General features: G+C 48.1%; 2 protein-coding genes across 2 annotated transcripts; one reads left to right on the top strand and one right to left on the bottom strand.

Moving 5' to 3' along the window:
* On the top strand, window positions 6,642-9,323 carry LOC8085492 (xyloglucan galactosyltransferase KATAMARI1 homolog). The gene has a single exon (XM_021458430.1). It carries the CDS (start codon window positions 7,025-7,027, stop codon window positions 8,873-8,875), a length of 1,851 nt encoding a protein of 616 aa, XP_021314105.1. The 5' UTR covers window positions 6,642-7,024; the 3' UTR covers window positions 8,876-9,323.
* On the bottom strand, window positions 13,288-16,905 carry LOC8080570 (MDIS1-interacting receptor like kinase 1). The gene is made up of 2 exons (XM_002465820.2): window positions 14,000-16,905; window positions 13,288-13,901 (listed from the first exon to the last, which is right to left on the bottom strand). Exons 1-2 carry the CDS (start codon window positions 16,704-16,706, stop codon window positions 13,489-13,491), a joined length of 3,120 nt encoding a protein of 1,039 aa, XP_002465865.1. The 5' UTR covers window positions 16,707-16,905; the 3' UTR covers window positions 13,288-13,488.

Genomic DNA, 17,416 nt, shown 5'->3' with positions numbered 1-17,416 from the left:
AACCACCGGAGCCTGTTTGCTGGTCTGAAAAATCACGGTTGAAAATATTGTTCGCTGATTTATTGCGAGAAAAATATTGTTGGTTGACATGAAAAAATGTGACTTATAAAATAAACGAACAATTACTCAATATTTAATGTATTAATGCTACCAAGGTGGTTGGCATTTGTGAATATTTAATTCATCCATGCCGCCTTAGCAGCCGTGTCTCGAGAGCAGCAAAACAACATTGTACACGTCACTCATGTAGCTTGATCTAAGGCCTTGTTTAGGTCTTGTTTAGTTCACCCAAAAACCAAAAAGGCTTTAAGATTTCTTATCATATTGAATCTTTCGGCACATGTATGAAACATAAAATATAGACGAAAATAAAAACTAATTGCACAGTTTAACTGTAAATCGCGAGACGAATCTTTTGATCCTAATTAGTCTATAACTGAACAATATTTACCACAAACAAACGAAAGTGCTACAGTTGTGAAATCCAAAATCTTTTCGCATCTAAACAAGGCCTTAGTTCCTTCCTGAAATTTTTCGTGACACTATAGCACTTTCGTTTGTTTGTGGTAATTATTATTCAATCATGGACTAACTAGGCTCAAAAAAATTCGTCTCGTAAATTTCGATCAAACTGTGTAATTAGTTTTTATTTGCGTTTATATTTAATACTTCATGCATGCGTCTAAAGATTTGATGTGACAGGGAATCTTGAAAAGTTTTTGGATTTTGGATGGAGGTAAACAAGACCTAAAAGTTTTGCTTCAGGCCTTGTTTAGTTCCCCAAAAATTTTGCAATATTTTTCAGATTCTCCGTAACATCGAATCTTTAGACGTATGCATGGAGTATTAAATATAGATGAAAATAAAAACTAATTGCACGGTTTGGTCGAAATTGACGAGACGAATCTTTTGAGCCTAGTTAGTCCATAATTGGACAATATTTGTCAAATACAAACGAAAGTGTTACTATTTCTATTTTGCACAAAATTTTGGAAGTAAATAAGGCCGTATATGCCCTTTTCTTGATGGTGTCCCATCTCACCACCGACCACACCCACGACTCATGGATGGTGAAGTTGGGATTCGAGGTAGGGTCATGACCATCATTGAAACGCTGGTGTCCGTGACCATGTCAAAACCGTATACTCCATCATAGAGGCTGCTAACGGAAGACACTACTTGGTCAAACCCGATAGAAAAATGATAAAATACATTTTTTGTTTTCAGCATTGCTATGATGGCTGTTTACACATAACTCGGACCAATTGTCATGTCACGCTAGAATTTGTAAAATTCTTAGAACTTTTCAAAAGTTCAGGTACTAGTAGGTTTTCATGTGCCAAGTGTTGGTATGGCTCGACTCCGACCAATGATGCATACTACCTCCATCCCAAAATAAGTATTGTTTGCGCTTCCCAAGAGTTATATATTTTTTGTGGGTCCTCATACAAAGCTTGATATTTAGGTATTCACAAAAAATTTTAAGATTCTCCGTCACATCGAATCTTTGGTCGCATGCTTGGAGCATTAAATATATACAAAAATAAAAACTAATTGCACAGTTTATCTGTAATTTGTGAGATGAATCTTTTGAGCCTAGTTACTCCGTGATTGGGCAATGTTTATCAAATAAAAATGAAAGTGCTATAGTAGCTAAAAACCAATTTTTTTGCGAACTAAACAAGACCTTAACTATAGCAACAAATGGATAGTATGAACATTAAAGTCCTCATGTATTTATGTCTAAATATTCCTGTGCTCTGCATTGGTAGTAGAAAATCTGTCGACATTGTTCTACAACCACTCGGCCCAGAAGCCCCAACAACCGGCTCTTTCTCCTCCCGGCCCAGTTCTACCTGCTTGTGCCTGGCCATTTGGATCCCCTTTTCCCCGCACACAGGCCACAGGCCTGCTAGGACTCGGTCCACCCAGTCACACGCAGCAAATTTTCAGCTAAAAACAGCTACAGGCAAACACATCAGCAATTTTTCAGAATGTCTGGAAGGAGCATCTCAAGTTCTTTAATTTTTTTTCTTTCCTCAAAACCTAAAGCTATTGATTTCCACAACGATTCTGAAGATGAAATCCACATATGTCGCACGACGAGCCAACTCCAGTACGGTAGGAGCTGTGATCAATTGCTTTACAGTTGGGCAACAGTTATTTTTCTTTAATGACAATGAAAGAGCTCCGGCTTCAGTTGAACGCAGATAATAAGCCGTCGTCAATGAGCAGTAGAGAACTCCAACTATACTGTGCTCTACAGGGCAGCAGTCGCCGTAGTACAGTAGTAGTAGTTGTTGTCTCACAGTGGTAGCGGGGTAATCCGTGTCTGTTTGATAGCTGTGTGGTGAAGCATTTCCTCCTCGTTTGACAGAGTCTGTTCCTATATCCACTAGTACACGTTATGGTAATTCTTAAACGATCAAACATCACCTGAAGTATTGATCACTCCAAAATCACCTGTACTTATAGTGTATAGGAGCAGTAACTGACTACGTATATCACGGTATTATTGGTCCATTAACCTAGGCCTTGTTTAGTTCCAAAATTTTTTTGGATTTCGACACTGTAGCATTTTCGTTTTCATTTGACAAATATTATTCAATCATGAACTAACTAAGCTCAAAAGATTCATCTCGTGATTTTACAGACAAACTGTGTAATTAGTTTTTATTTTCGTCTATATCTAATGCTTCATGCATGTGCTCCAAGATTTGATGTGACGGAAAATCTTGAAATTTTTTTTATTTTCGGGGTGAACTAAACAAGGCCCTAACTGATCGAATATTCATATAGTCAGTTATCTCTCCATTCTAAATTGTAAGAGCATCTCCAAAGGCTTTCCATTCTCAGCTTTGCATTTCAGGGGATTTGCAAAGTTGCAAATGAGTTTGCAAAGTTCCCAAAGGGGGGATCTCCAACCGTTTTGCATTCTCATCAAGTCCTTTCCCAAAAATTTTTCCCACGCGCCATCCGGCCAAAAAATTTCGCGCGCAGTGCCAGATCGCAGTCCGTGTTCGCGCCATCGTAGATCGCAGTCCGTCGTTCCAGTGCCCATCGTTCCTCGCAGTCCGTCGTTCCAGTGCCCATCGCCCCCGTCTCCCCGTCGCCCATCGTTCCTCGCCCATCCCCAAACTCGCCCAGGCCAGTCGGCGAAGGGAGCTGTCGCGCGATGAAGAAGCCGAGCGATGAAGAAGCCGCGCGATGAAGAAGTCGCGTGGCGGCGGTGGAGGGAGATCGCGGGGGGGGAGATAAATCGCGCGGGAGTCCTTTGGCGCGCCGAGTCAGGCAACCGCGATGCCGACCAAAATATTTCGCGCGAGGGGACCGAGCGGCCTACGTGGCGGACCGAATTCCTTGCGAATCCCAAATGCAAAGCCTTGAGGAGGTTTGCATATATGCAAAGTTTCCACCTTTATTTGCAAACCTTACCAAATTGCAAACCTCATTTGCAAAGCCATTGGAGAGGTGTTTTCTACTCTTTTTTGCAAATTAGGCAATGCAAAGTTGATTTGCAAAGCCCTTGGAGATGCTCTAAGTCATTCTAAGAATCTTGGAGAGTCAAAGCATTTTCAAGTTTGACCAAAATTATAGAAAAAAATACTAAGATTTATAACTTTATGGAAATATAATTAAGAAAGAATCTAATGATGCTTAGTTAGTACTGTAATAATTATTATTTTATAATATAAATTTAGTCAAACTTAGAAAAGTTTGACTTTCCAAGATTCTTGGAATGACTTACAATTTGGGATTGAGGGAGTACTTGTTTGTTTTTTCCCTTTCTATTAAGATTCAGATCTTAATCGCGTATACCCCCGGTTTGCGACGCAGGTTCCACCAAACTATGCGTACGCGCAGTGCAGCTCATCACTCGTCTCTCATCGCCATCAGGATTCAGGAGCATCGATCTCTGCACCCAGATCTCGAGGCACTGCTTATTAGATACTCCTATATATAGTTAAACAACAGATATGATTCACACAGGTACGAGTAGCAACATCCTGTCTAGAATCTCGTTAATTAAGCATGCACAGCAGTAAATCTGAAACATCGTTCTCGTGCCTCGACAATATCCTCGATCATGGCTGTGTTTAGTTGGCGAAGGAAAAAATTTCGTGACACTATATTACTTTCGTTTGTTTGTGATAATTATTATCTAACCATAGACTAACTAGACTTAAAAGATTAGTCTCGTAAATTTCGACTAAACTGTACAATTAGTTTTTATTTTCGTCTATATTTAATACTTTATGTATGCATCTAAAGATATGATGTGATGAAAATCTTGAAAATTTTTGGGTTTTTGAGTGGAGGTAAACAAGGCCATGTCATGTGAGAGGGTGAAGCGCTGTAGCTTCTGAAGTAGCTGCCAGACAACGCGCGCCGCGGCCCCATAGGCGCGCCGGTGATCGTGCTCGCAAGTCGCAAAACACATCATCGCCTAGAGAAAGAAAAAAAAAAAACCTCCTGGCATGCATGTCCGCACCTGATGACACTTTTTAATGCGCCAAACCCCTTCCCGTTTGGAGGTTCTCGGGTTGACAAATGGCGGATCTCCGTGCAATTAGGGCAACCAACCAAGCCCTTAGAGGCTTAGACTGACCAGGCCACCATCAGCCACATCACACAAACACACGTACGTGAGGCCCACTCCCCAGCGACGACGATGATGCCACAGATCTCTGAATCTGGACGATGATAAATGCCTTGGGGCTCCATGGGACAGCGGAGGGACCGGCACATGATGGGGGAGGTAGATACGCGTCAAGGCGTCGTCATGCGACGGTGTCCAGTGTGGTGTCCTGATGATTTTGGATTGCTGATTTCTGAACCAAAACCGAGTAGCTGCTCCGGTTTTCCTCCCGCCATGATGGCCAACATCTTCGCTGATCGCGACGTTCGTTACAAGAAACAAGGGACAAATCCTTCGGGTGAGGGACACTTGCCCCGTGGAACTTTGTACTTGTACAGACAGAGCGCCAAGGAAAAGAGCATCAGCTGTTCCAGTCCAAAACAACGAGATTGCGTAATCTGGGTTCAGAAACCAGACCTGACTGAACCTTACGCGCATAGGACGCACGCCCAATAGTCTAAAATTGTTACCAACACGTCATTTGGCCCACAATGCATGTGCAAGCTTCAAATTATTTTTCCCAGATTACGTTTTACGAGCTCCGACCGGGGTCAAGAGCAGCATCCACGAATTGCACCGCGGCCAAGAAATTCGGGGAGCAAGAAAAAGTAAACTACTCTACCCAGAGCAGGATCCATCGGAGCCAGTGTCGGTCGGCAGAACGGAACCGCCCCCCATCCCCCTTTTGGGATCTGATGCGGCGAATCCGGTTGGCACAGCGTGGGCGTGACCTCTGCTCCAGCTGCTGCCTGCACATTCACAACTGCTCCTGCCGCGCGAGCCCGGCACGTCACGCTCACGCCTGCGGCCTGCGGGGCTCGGGGCGCCAGCGGCCGTGGCCACGCGGCCGCCGTGACGCCGGGCCACCGACGATTCCGCCGGCGCCCGCACGTTTGTCTGCGTGGGTGGAGCGCCGGCCGTCCCGGTCCGGTTTTTCACGTGTCGGTCGCCTGCTGCCGCGGCCCGCGGCGCTGTGGCTTCCGCGCACCTGTCCCTTGGATCCATGTGACCTTGCCTCTTTGCCTCGCAGGTGATGATGACCTCCTCAACAGGTGTACTAAAACTAAACAAAGCGCATAGGCAATGATATAAGCGGCCAGTTGTTTTTTTTTTCTTCGTTCACGATCGGAGTACATACTACATCGTATGACAAAGTCCAAGACAGAATGTAGGTCGGCTGAAGTCCAGTGGTGCTTCTGCTTCGTGTACAGAAGTACATTTTAATGTCCTTAATTTCTAGGTCAACTGGAATCTGCGAATGGCTGACTTCGAAAATGTATTTGTTCGGAGAGTCTCTGCTCTTGAGTTTGTTGTCGCAAAGTCGACGCTGCTAAAATCGTACTAGTACGTCGTGCGTGCATTGTGGTCCATCAATTATAGCTCGGTGGTTAGCGACATGTTGTTCGTCAGTGCTAACATAGCACTTACGCATACCAAATGCTGGCCTTGCCCATGACAGTGGTAAAAAGAGGTGACGGGATGCTCTCAAGTTGAAGAACGCTACTGTACTTGCTGATGTCAAGACGGTGTCACCTGTCACGGTGTCACTGTGCAAGCCTGCCACTGTCACGGCACAAGATTTCAACTTTGCGGTCACAATCGTTTCCTGTTTCGAAAGGCGGGCGTCAGTTTCTGGTAGCACAAGTCGCAGCAAGACACGACACGAGCACGGTCCGCGTGCCACAGCTGTAGACCACCGCTCCAACGACTGACGCCGGTGACCGGAAATCTGGAGCAAAATTGGCCGATGCCCGGGTAGTCTCTGCAGTCACGCATCCCCTCCCGGTTCGCACATATTCGTTGCTTGCTTCCTCCCTCCCGTTCTCGTCCCAGCAGCCACCGCCAGCCACGTCCAAAGGCGGCCGCGGCTACGCGCACGCCACTACTGCCCCACGTCCCGCGCAACCGGCCGGCCCAACACCGCAACACCGAACACGGCCGGGCGCCACGTCTCGGCCGTCCCCGCCTCCGGCCATAATAAACGCCCGTCTTCAAACGCTCCAAATCCGAACAAGGATACAAAATCCCACGCCGGCCGGACGCTAACCAAAGCCGCTCGCGCTCGTAATAAGCCCCCTCCTCCCTCCGTCGTCCGGAGCGCCCCCGTAAAGCCAAACCAAAACCTCCCTTTTCCCCTCCGTTCCGCCCCCCACCCCCACCTCTCCTCCCCTTCCCCGGTCTCGCGCGATCCGCCGATCCGGTTTCCCCGCGCCCGGTCGCGGAGCACCCTCGTCCCGATCCCGCCGTTGTTTCGGCGGCCCGGTCCGTTCGTCGCCTTGTTGCCGGGCGGTCTGCCGTTGATGCGGCGTGGCAGTGGCACGGTTCCTGTGCTGTGAATTCTGAGAGGTGTCGTCGGTGCGGTGTTGGCTGGCGCGGCGGTCTTCCATGAGGCGGCGGTCGGTCCTGCCGTCCCACCACGACGACATGGAGAAGGGCGGCGGCAAGCCGGCGTCGTCGCGCCTCTGCTTCCTCGCCACGCTCTGCGCCATGTTCTGGGTCCTCATCTTCTACTTCCACTTCGCCGTCGTCTCCAACGAGCCGGCCGTTTCGGCGGCGCAGGCCACCGGTGTCCGCATTGACCGCTCTCGCATCCACATTCCCGAACTCGACGGCGCGTCCCGCGTCGACGTTCCCCTCGCCCCGCCCGCCCGCGCGTCGGAGCCACCGCCGCCACCTCCTGTCGCGCGCCCCAAGGAGACGGAGACGGAGACGGAGACGGAGACGGAGACGGAGGCGGAGGCGGAGGAGGAGCACGCCGCCCAAGTCCGCCGGGAGGAGGCGCCGCCCAAGGTTGCGGCGCCGTACCCGTTCGAGCGGGCGCTCAAGACGGCGGAGAACAAGAGCGACCCCTGCGGCGGCCGGTACATCTACGTGCACGACCTGCCGCCGCGGTTCAACGAGGACATGCTGCGGGACTGCGAGAAGCTCAGCGTCTGGACCAACATGTGCAGGTTCATGAGCAACGACGGGCTTGGCCCGCCGTTGGGCAACGAGGAGGGCGTCTTCTCCAACACCGGCTGGTATGGCACCAACCAATTCTCCGTGGATGTTATCTTCGGCAACAGGATGAAGCAGTACGAGTGCCTGACCAAGGACTCGTCTATCGCCGCGGCGGTGTTCGTGCCGTTCTATGCTGGGTTTGATGTGGCAAGGTATCTCTGGGGTTATAATACCACGACGAGGGATGCCGCGTCGCTTGATTTGGTGGAGTGGCTGATGAAGAAGCCGGAGTGGAGTGTGATGGGTGGGCGGGACCATTTCCTGGTTGCAGGGAGGATCACTTGGGATTTCAGAAGGTTGACGGATGAAGAGTCAGATTGGGGCAGCAAGCTGCTTTTCTTGCCGGCTGCAAAGAACATGTCGATGCTCGTGGTGGAGTCGAGCCCGTGGAATTCAAATGATTTTGGGATACCATATCCTACATACTTCCACCCGGCCAAGGACGCTGATGTTTTCCTTTGGCAGGATAGAATGAGGAGCTTGGAACGCCCATGGCTGTTCTCGTTTGCAGGCGCTCCACGTCCTGGTGATCCAATGTCCATCAGAGGGCAGCTCATCGATCAATGCAGGAGCTCAAGCGTTTGTAAATTGTTGGAGTGTGACCTTGGGGAGAGCAAGTGCCACTCCCCGAGCACAATCATGAAGATGTTCCAGAGCTCTCTGTTCTGCTTGCAGCCCCAGGGCGACTCCTACACAAGAAGATCTGCCTTTGACTCGATGTTGGCTGGCTGCATACCTGTTTTCTTCCATCCTGGTTCAGCGTACGTCCAATATACATGGCATCTTCCAAAGAACTATACAAGGTACTCTGTATTCATCCCTGAAGATGACGTCCGTTCTAGAAATGCCAGCATTGAGGAGAGACTAAAGAGTATTCACCCAGATGTGATCAAGCAAATGAGAGAGGAGGTCATCAATCTAATACCAAAGGTGATATATGCTGATCCAAGATCGAAACTGGAGACCTTGAAAGATGCATTTGATGTTTCTGTAGAGGCAATCATTAACAAAGTGACAAAGTTGAGAAGAGATATCATCGCAGGCCAAGAAGATAAAGATTTTATCGAAGAGAATAGCTGGAAGTATAGTCTGTTAGAAGATGGACAGCGGACAATTGGACCTCATGAATGGGATCCATTCTTCTCAAAGCCCAAAGATAAAGGTGGAGATTCTAGTGGTTCATCTGCTGAATCTGCCAAGAATTCTTGGAAAAGTGAACAAAGAGGACATAGTTGAAACATGAGTTTCTCGTCTTTGAGATGAGATCAAGGGAGCAGAGTTAGCGATGCTCTCTGAAGATGCTCTGATGCATATACGTTGCACATAGGTCAAGATCCAATAGTTATGGTGATCATGAACATCATTGATGATCTATGTCACCCTACAGTTGTATGAAGCCATTCCACCAAAAATGCTTTGGGGAAATTTGGAACACAGCCTTTGCGTACCCACCCTCTATAAATACCATTTTTCACACTGATTTTGCTGTTTTTTGCTCAATAATCCTTTGTAAGCCCTTACAGGATTTAGAGGTATATCAGTTTTTGTTCCTATATTACTTTGTTTGTTTTGCTGTGTTCAAACTTAGAGCTATGTGTTTTAGAATTTGTGGATATTACTAACAATTTGTTCACATGTTCAATATGTAATCCAAGAGGGGCATATGTAGACATGTTTCCTCATACATGCTGCTTTCATATTGCACTGTATGCTTTAAAAGGAAGAGGTTTGCAAATTTGGGATTTCAGAGAACTCTGCTATATTTACAAAATTGCAGCTCATTTGTTTGGTTTTTGTATTACCTTATATCACTATTGTCTTATGACTTTGCCAGCCTGTATAGTCTTTTTAGTCAATGGCCTAGTGACCTGCCTGTATTGCTCTCGGATTACTTGATGTTATGTTAGTTCTGCAAGTACTGATGATCTGATGCTAACTGGGACTGGTATGTTTTAAGAGTGAGCCTTCAAGTAAGTTAGACCATGTTATTTTTTTTGAACTTATAAGTTAGACCATGTTATCAATGTGTTCCTTTTCATGCGAGATCTATGTGACCATATGGGACCACATCTCATCTGACACTATCTATTTCCTTCAAACCGTGCTTTCATCTAAGCTCTGGTTTAGTTCGCGAAATGAAAAGTTTTCGGCCAGTGTAGCACTTTCGTTTGTTTGTTTGTTTGTGACAAATATTATCCAATCATGGACTAACTAGGGTCAAAAGATTCGTCTTGTGATTTACAGACAAACTGTGTAATTAGTTTTTGTTTTCGTCTATATTTAATACTTCATGCATATACCGCAATATTCGATGTGACGGAGAATTTTGAAATTTTTTTGGTTTTTGGGGTGAACTAAACAAGGGAATCAGAAGCATATATCGCTGTCCGTTATCTGATTGCTGTGAATGTAATGTGTGTTCTAAAATGCACATGTACCCTCACGTAAGCACATTGAAAAGACTAGCCGATAGATCTCGAAATTGACGAAGTCAATACAAATATCTCATTGTCATTAAATTCTGGATTAAAATCAAGAAAATGCAAGCATACGTATCAAGTTGAGAATATATGTACCAAGTCACCACGACAGAATATATGTATCAAGTCTGAAGGATGGGAAAATTTAGTCACAAAACTCAGGCCTTGTTTGGATCTAAAAACTTTTTGGATTTTGACACTGTAACACTTTCGTTTTTATTTGACAAACATTATTCAATCATGGAGCAACTAGGCTTAAAAGATTCGTCTCGTGATTTACAGATAAACTGTGCAATTAGTTATCTTTTTTATTTATATTTAATGTTCCATGCATGTGCCGCAAGATTCGATGTGATGGAGAATCTTGTAAAGTTTTGGGTTTTTGGGTGTATCTAAACAAGGCCTCAGTTGCATCATGTGAAGTTCCTCTAGCTACAATGCAAGTTACTGTACTGTGTTCGATCTTACTTCAAAGGAAGGGAAAAAACCTACTGTAGTAGTTGAAATGCAGTATACTGTCAGTGGGCTACTACATGTATTTGGCATGTAATGGTAAATGGTAATATTTCCAAAATTCTCTTCGACATGGACCACTGATCGACACTGGTACTCCGCTTGTTCTGTTTTTTCTTTTTCTTTAGCGTGGTCCCTGCCGATGTAAATGTGGGATGGTATTCTGAACTGTACACTATTGGCAATCAGTTTCTGCAGATGACGAATTGACGATGGCAAGCACCATGCTTTCTTTGAAAGTTGTTATACTGCCGATATTTCTGTATAAGGAATGTTGAGGCTTTTACTTATTCTATTAACCGATCCATTCCGGATCGATCGAATTGGTACGGAAGTTGTAACATGGGAAAAGCACAGAAAACACGACTTATTTGAATAACCCGGTGACCTACCAATTGTAGAAGTAGGATTTTTGGCAAGCAATAAGCACTTAAATAATACAATTCGAGTGTACCAGATTCTTTATCATTTCGAGGAAAAGGTTCGGGAGGAAAGGGAAACAACAGAGAGATCCGAATCGAACCTAAATGGGAATGACATGAAAAATCTTTTTCAAAACCTATCATTAAGGGCGTGACGACGATATACGAGAGGAATAAAAAAAAACTCGTGATTGGTGTGGAGGGGAAGATCTGCTTATGAAATTGTTCAAGAAAGAGTCGTCTCATTTCCTTATTTCTTCGTTCTTTCGAATTCATTCACTTCGACGGCTGGCGCTACGCTAGCTTTGCATGATTAGCTCCGACAGAACAGGTACTGTAAGTAGAAACTGTAGAAGAATCTAGTGTTTTCATTTGTTCAGTATATAGTACCTAACGTACTGATGAACTACTACTAGCTAGGCACACCTTTCAACTTCCATGTTGAATGCTATCCTAACGTTTTTGTACTACTACTATATCTCCGTAACCCCGTTCATGATTCTATCCTACGATCCGTTTCTTATAACCACATTGTGAAACAGAGGAAGTATCTATGTAGTACATGTCTGGTCTCATGGACTGTACATTCGCATTGCATATCAGCATATATATGCATGGTCTATATATATTCTTGCTGCAAATAATTATTTTCTTAGTATTCTTATTTAAATCTATGCAAATTGGAGAAATGTCCTTTGGCACATTTTCGTAAGAAAGTTTTTCCTTAGTATCCTTATTTAAGTCTGTGCAAATTGGAGTAATGTCTTTCGGCACATTTTGAAAGGGAAAAAAAAAAGACATCTGCCAGCCATCAGTGTCCATAGACGTGCTCAAGTCAAAAGGGCATCGCAATTCACAAGCTAAAGGCAAATAATGTCCTCCATGTTCCCAGGTTCCTGCAGTCCTGCTGAAGCTGAAAGCGGAACATTGTTCCTATGTTTGGGACTTGAATTTTGGCCCCATGCAAGCAAGCGGCGGTGTCACCTCGAAGCATAGGATCCAGCTGAGAACTGACGGCATAAAGCGTAAAGGGTTATTATTCTATTGCATAACAGTTCTTTAAGCCAATCATTTTACATCACTTTTGGTTCAGTGCCAATGTGCCAATGTCTGACAAAGCTAACCAAATTAAAATTAGGTTTTAAGATCTTGCGGTCAATAGGCCAGTGATTACTGTGGTCATCAGTTATATAGAAAAAAAAGTATAAATCTACTTTATCTAGTACTCTAGAGTGTGTACATGTTTTCAATCTCGGTAAGCAAATAAGTTTGGAGAAAGAAAACGATCTCAAAGCGCATCTTTAAACTTTTCTTTGTTGGTCGTTTGTCCAAATGCCTTGTTATTCTCAATAATATATAGATCTAAGGCACTTTTTAGTGTCTATTTTCAGGAAAGATGTGGCTTTCATCACTTTTAGACACTATTTGGTTGAATGGCCAAATTTGGTTGGGTTTCTCTTTCTCCTTAGCCACATTAGTTCATAATAAGTGCGCAAAAAAAAACTGCTGAACCTAAATTTAGCTTACCTGTGGTAAATTTGGTTTAAAACAAAATTAGCCCTTAACAGTTCATATGGATTCTAGTTCCTCTCTGGCCTTGAACGTGGCTTTATGTTCCTTCAGCGAAACGTGACCTTTACTAGAAATAAGACTTCAAAGAATCATGATCCTTGAACTTTAGAATTGATGGATACTTCTTCTGTTCTTTTTCAGATGTCATATTAGCTTTTGTTCTAAGTTCTTTTTTATCATCATTTTTAAATAATCCATGTAGTTTCACAACATATAAATTATATATATCATGTGTATTTAGCATAGCGAATCTATAAACATAAATATTATATTGTTAACATGTATGAATTTTGTAAAATTGATAGTCAAAGTTAGATATGTTTTATTTAAAATAAAGCTAATACGACATGTATAAAAATAGAACAGGGTGAGTAGTTTTTAATGTTTCAAAACAAAAAGGAAAAAAAATCCCCTAAGATCTCAAGGCAGCGGACCTGAAATACTATGGGCCGTTCCTGAAACAAAGAATAATGATGGGCCTTGCGCATGAGGCAACCGTGTGTGTTACTGCCCTCCCACCCCGGCGGCCCGGCAGGTCGGCACTTCCCTCTCTTCTCTCAAAATATTGTTCTTGTGTTGTGGCGCCCTGGTGTTACTGACAGAACAGAGAGCAAAGTCAGCAGACTTTTTTTTTTTGCGAATAAAGTCAGCAGACTGTTAATGGCCTGTGTAATCTAAAATGATTTTCTATTATTCAAAGGGACCAATTGCTTTACATCCTAAAATTGTAAACGTATAGACATTGGTTACATTAATCTCCTTTCATTCTGAATCAAAACTATGGTAAAAATTGTACATGACATGAGCTACATACAGAGCATACAAGCCCGCTAACGCCAGTGCTGTCTTTGGTCACCACAGTCTATAGGTAACTGGAGTCCGGCGACGTCGTGAACACCGGCTTGTCCTTGTCCACGACGGTGGCGGCCACCGTGGCGCTGCTGCTCTTGCGACGCGGCTTGGCCTCGCCGAGCATGGTCACCACGTCCCGCATCGTGGGCCGGTCCTTTGGGGACTTGGCCGTGCACAGAACCGCGATCCGCAGCACCAGGAGCATCTCCTCCCGGACGTGGTCGACGCAACCGCCGACGCTGGCGTCGAGCAGTTCCTCCACACCGCTGTTGCTGCGCAGCCGCTCCCTGATCCAGCCGACGATGTCCTGGCTCTCGCCGTACTCCGGCTCCACCGGCCGCCGCCCCGTGAGGAGCTCCATCAGAACCACTCCGAAGCTGTAGATGTCGCTCTTCTGGTCAACCTTCAGCGTGTATCCGTACTCTGCAACAGGCAGCCAGATAAAACATCAGTACACGAGGGCATCGAGGTGAACTCGCTGTTCACGTGGCGATGCGGACGGCGAGGCAATTTGCACTGACCTGGCGCGATGTAGCCGTAGGAGCCGGCGACCACGGACACGGTCTCGTGCGCGCGCGCCATGACGCGGGCGAGGCCGAAGTCGGCGATCTTGGCGTCCATGTTGGTGTCGAGGAGCACGTTGCTGGACTTGACGTCGCGGTGGATGACCGGCGGCCGGCAGTCGTGGTGCAGGTAGGCGAGCCCGGCCGCAACGCCCGCCGCGACGTTGTACCGCGACACCCAGTCCGCCAGCATCTTGCCCTTCCCTCGCCCGTGCAGCGCCTCCCACAGGCTGCCGTTCACCATGTACTCGTACAGCACCATCGTGTCCAGGTTGTTGCTCACGTACCCCAGCATGCGCACGACGTTGCGGTGCCGGAGACGGCCGAGGAGCTTCACCTCGGCAGCGAACTCGCCGCCTGCCTCCACGTCCTGCCGCCCATCGACCGTGGCGGTCTCCTCGGGGCACCCGGCCGCGCGCCACAGCTTCTTGACGGCGACGACGGCGTGGTGGCGTGGCATGTCGGCGCGGTAAACCACGCCCGTGCCGCCCATCCCCACGATGTTGTCCTCCTTGATGCAGGCGAGAACCTCGGCGCTGGTGAAACTCAGCCGCTGGAAGGCCGTGAGACGCCACGGCCATGCACCGCTCCCGTCTTCCTCCATGGCCTCGTCGCAGCATCCTCCATTTACGTACCACCGCTGGTACACCTGCTTGCCAAGGAAGACGACGCCGCATGCCGCAATCAAGACCGAGATGCCGATCGCCCACCCAGCGGCGATGTGCTTCATGTGTGAGCGCCGGAAGCCAGACGCCTCAGACGACGAGGCCCGAAGAGAGGTAGCCCCGCACGGCGGCAGCACGCCACCACACAGGCCCGGGTTGCCGGCAAGGTCATCGGGGTTAATGGTCCTCAGCAGACCAGTTGTTGGCACGGGACCTGTAAGGTTGTTGTACGCCAGGTTGAGCATTTCGAGCGCCGGTGAGCTGCCGAAGTTGCTCGGTATCACGCCGGAGAAGAAGTTGCTGGAGAGGTCGAGCACAGACAGTGTCGACATCATGGCGATCGCACCAGGGATCTGCCCGGTGAACCGATTACTCCGGAGGTTTAGCGAGACGAGCCTCTGGCACGACGCGAGGCTGGCAGGGATCGCACCGGATAGCCGGTTGCTGGACAGGTCGAGGGCGGACAGAGATGGACAATCGCCAATTTCGTCCGGTACACCGCCGGTCAGCTCGTTGTCGGCCGCCGCGAACGTTTGCAGCGTCCGGATAGACAGGATGTTTGACGGCAGCGCGGACTGAAGCTGGTTGTGCGAGAGGTCGATGAAGGAGAGCGACGTCGAGAGCGCCAGGTCGTCTGGGATCTCCCCGGACAGCTCGTTGCCGGCGACCTCGAGACGCTGCAGCCGTGGGAGCCGGCCGAGCCCCGCGGGCACCGTGCCGTTGAGCCGATTGTTGTGAGCGCGCACGCGGACAAGCGACGAGCACGCGGTCAGGCCCGCTGGAATCGGGCCTGTGAAGACATTGTTGAACAGGATCAGCTTCGTCAGGTTGCCGCTGTCGCAGAGGCCGGCCGGCACCGGTCCGGACAAGGCGTTCGTCGACACGTCGAGCCACTGCAGCGGCTGCGCGCTGCCGAGCGACGGCGGCAGCGGGCCGGTGAGGGAGTTGTTCCACAGCTCCAACACCTCCAGCTTGGGGAGGTCGCCGATTGCCGCCGGGATGCCGCCCTTGAGCCTGTTGCACATGAGATTGAGCAGCTGCAGGTTGGCGAGCTGCCCCAGCTCCGCCGGAATCGTGCCGGTGAGCGCGTTGTCGGAGATGTCCAGCATGACGAGGGAGGTGAGGTTGCCGATCTCCTTGGGTATCGGGCCGCCAATGTTGTTCTTGTAGAGGTAGACGGTGTTGAGGTACGACAGCCGGCCGAGCTCCGGCGGGATAGGGCCTTCCAGCTTGCCGATCGCCAGGTCGAGATACTGGAGCTTGGCGAGGTTGCCGATTGCGGACGGGATCGCGCCTGTGAACTCATTGTAGCCAATGATGAGCTGCTCCAATGCGGACATCTCGAACAATTCGGCTGGGAGAGCGCCGCCGAGGTTGTTGCCGGAGAGGCCCAAGAACTTGAGCTTCTTGAGCTTGCCGTAGGACTTCGGGATCGTGCCGGAGAAGTAGCCACCCCTGAAGTCGAGCGTCTCGAGCGCGGTGGCATTGCCGATGTCGGCTGGGAGCGGGCCGGCGAAGTTGTTGCCCGACGCGTTGAGGGATGTCAACGAGGCGAGTGCACCAACACCGGCGGGGAAGTGGCCGGCGAAGTTGTTGTCGCTGACATCCAGCTCCTGGAGCGTCGGAATGGACATGAGCACCAGCGGCAGCTCGTGCTCGAACGCATTGCTCTGCAGTACGATCGAGGTGAGCCCGGTGAGGCCGAGGATGTCGTCGGGGATGGTGCCGCTCAGGTTCATGCCGGCGAGGTTGAGGCCGGTGACCACGCCCCGGGCATTGCAACGCACGCCGTCCCAGGTGCAATGCGACGAGGCCGACGCCGAATTCCAGCCCCCGAGCTTACCCAAGGGGTCGACGAGCGACGCCTTGATGGCAAGCAACGCCGCGGCCTCATCGGCGGCGGCATTGCACACGGCAATGCAGCACAGGAGTGCCAAGGAGAAGGATAAGGGGAAGAACAGGTGTAGAGTGCTACCAAGCCTTGGAGTAGCACTTGTCATGCTCGGTTCTTCTGTTCTTCCCTTGTCCTTCACTCCTCTGCTGCCTCCTGCTGTCCTTCACTAGCAGAATTGTGTTTTCATTGCCTTGTTTGAAGCAATAGAGAAATGGAGGGAAACTCGCAGGAAAGTATATAGGGAGGAGGTCGTGTCTATGATTAGGATCAGATTAATCGAATAATTTATGTGTTTGGAGATGGATTGGATGATAAAAATACTTCTTGGTGGCATGATACTGCATTGGTATACTGGATACTGCTGCGTTGTTGTAGTGTTAGGTACATGGTTCAGTAGCCTCTGTGGGGCCTTGGGTAGCACAAGAACAGCTCGGTATGAGAGTGTAAAGGCTGGGAGGAGGCATGGACATAGGCTGGAAATGCCTTTGGAATTATTGAGAGCTTGGGGAGACATGGCCCATGTGGTGAAGGGAATGTGTGAAAGGCAGATTGGTCACTCGTCATTGGAGAGAGAAATTTGTCTTGTTGGGTTAATCAAACGGAACTGCAATCATTGTATAAACGCAGAACATGGGGGTTTCCACTGGAGTTTATTCCCAATTGTGTTCTTGTAGGCAGGGCACAGGCATAGTCATTTTTCAGTTATGAAAATATTGGTGCTATGAAGAGTTGATTAAGCTTGCGTTACATTTCTTGTGCTGGAGATCTCTGAAGCACACACCATGATTACTTGATTAGTTCGTGTTAATTTGATAA

Source organism: Sorghum bicolor, chromosome 1, assembly GCF_000003195.3.
Source record: "Sorghum bicolor cultivar BTx623 chromosome 1, Sorghum_bicolor_NCBIv3, whole genome shotgun sequence".
NCBI lineage: Eukaryota > Viridiplantae > Streptophyta > Magnoliopsida > Poales > Poaceae > Sorghum > Sorghum bicolor.
Note: the sequence above shows the minus strand (reverse complement) of the source record. Positions and strands in the feature narration are given on the sequence as shown.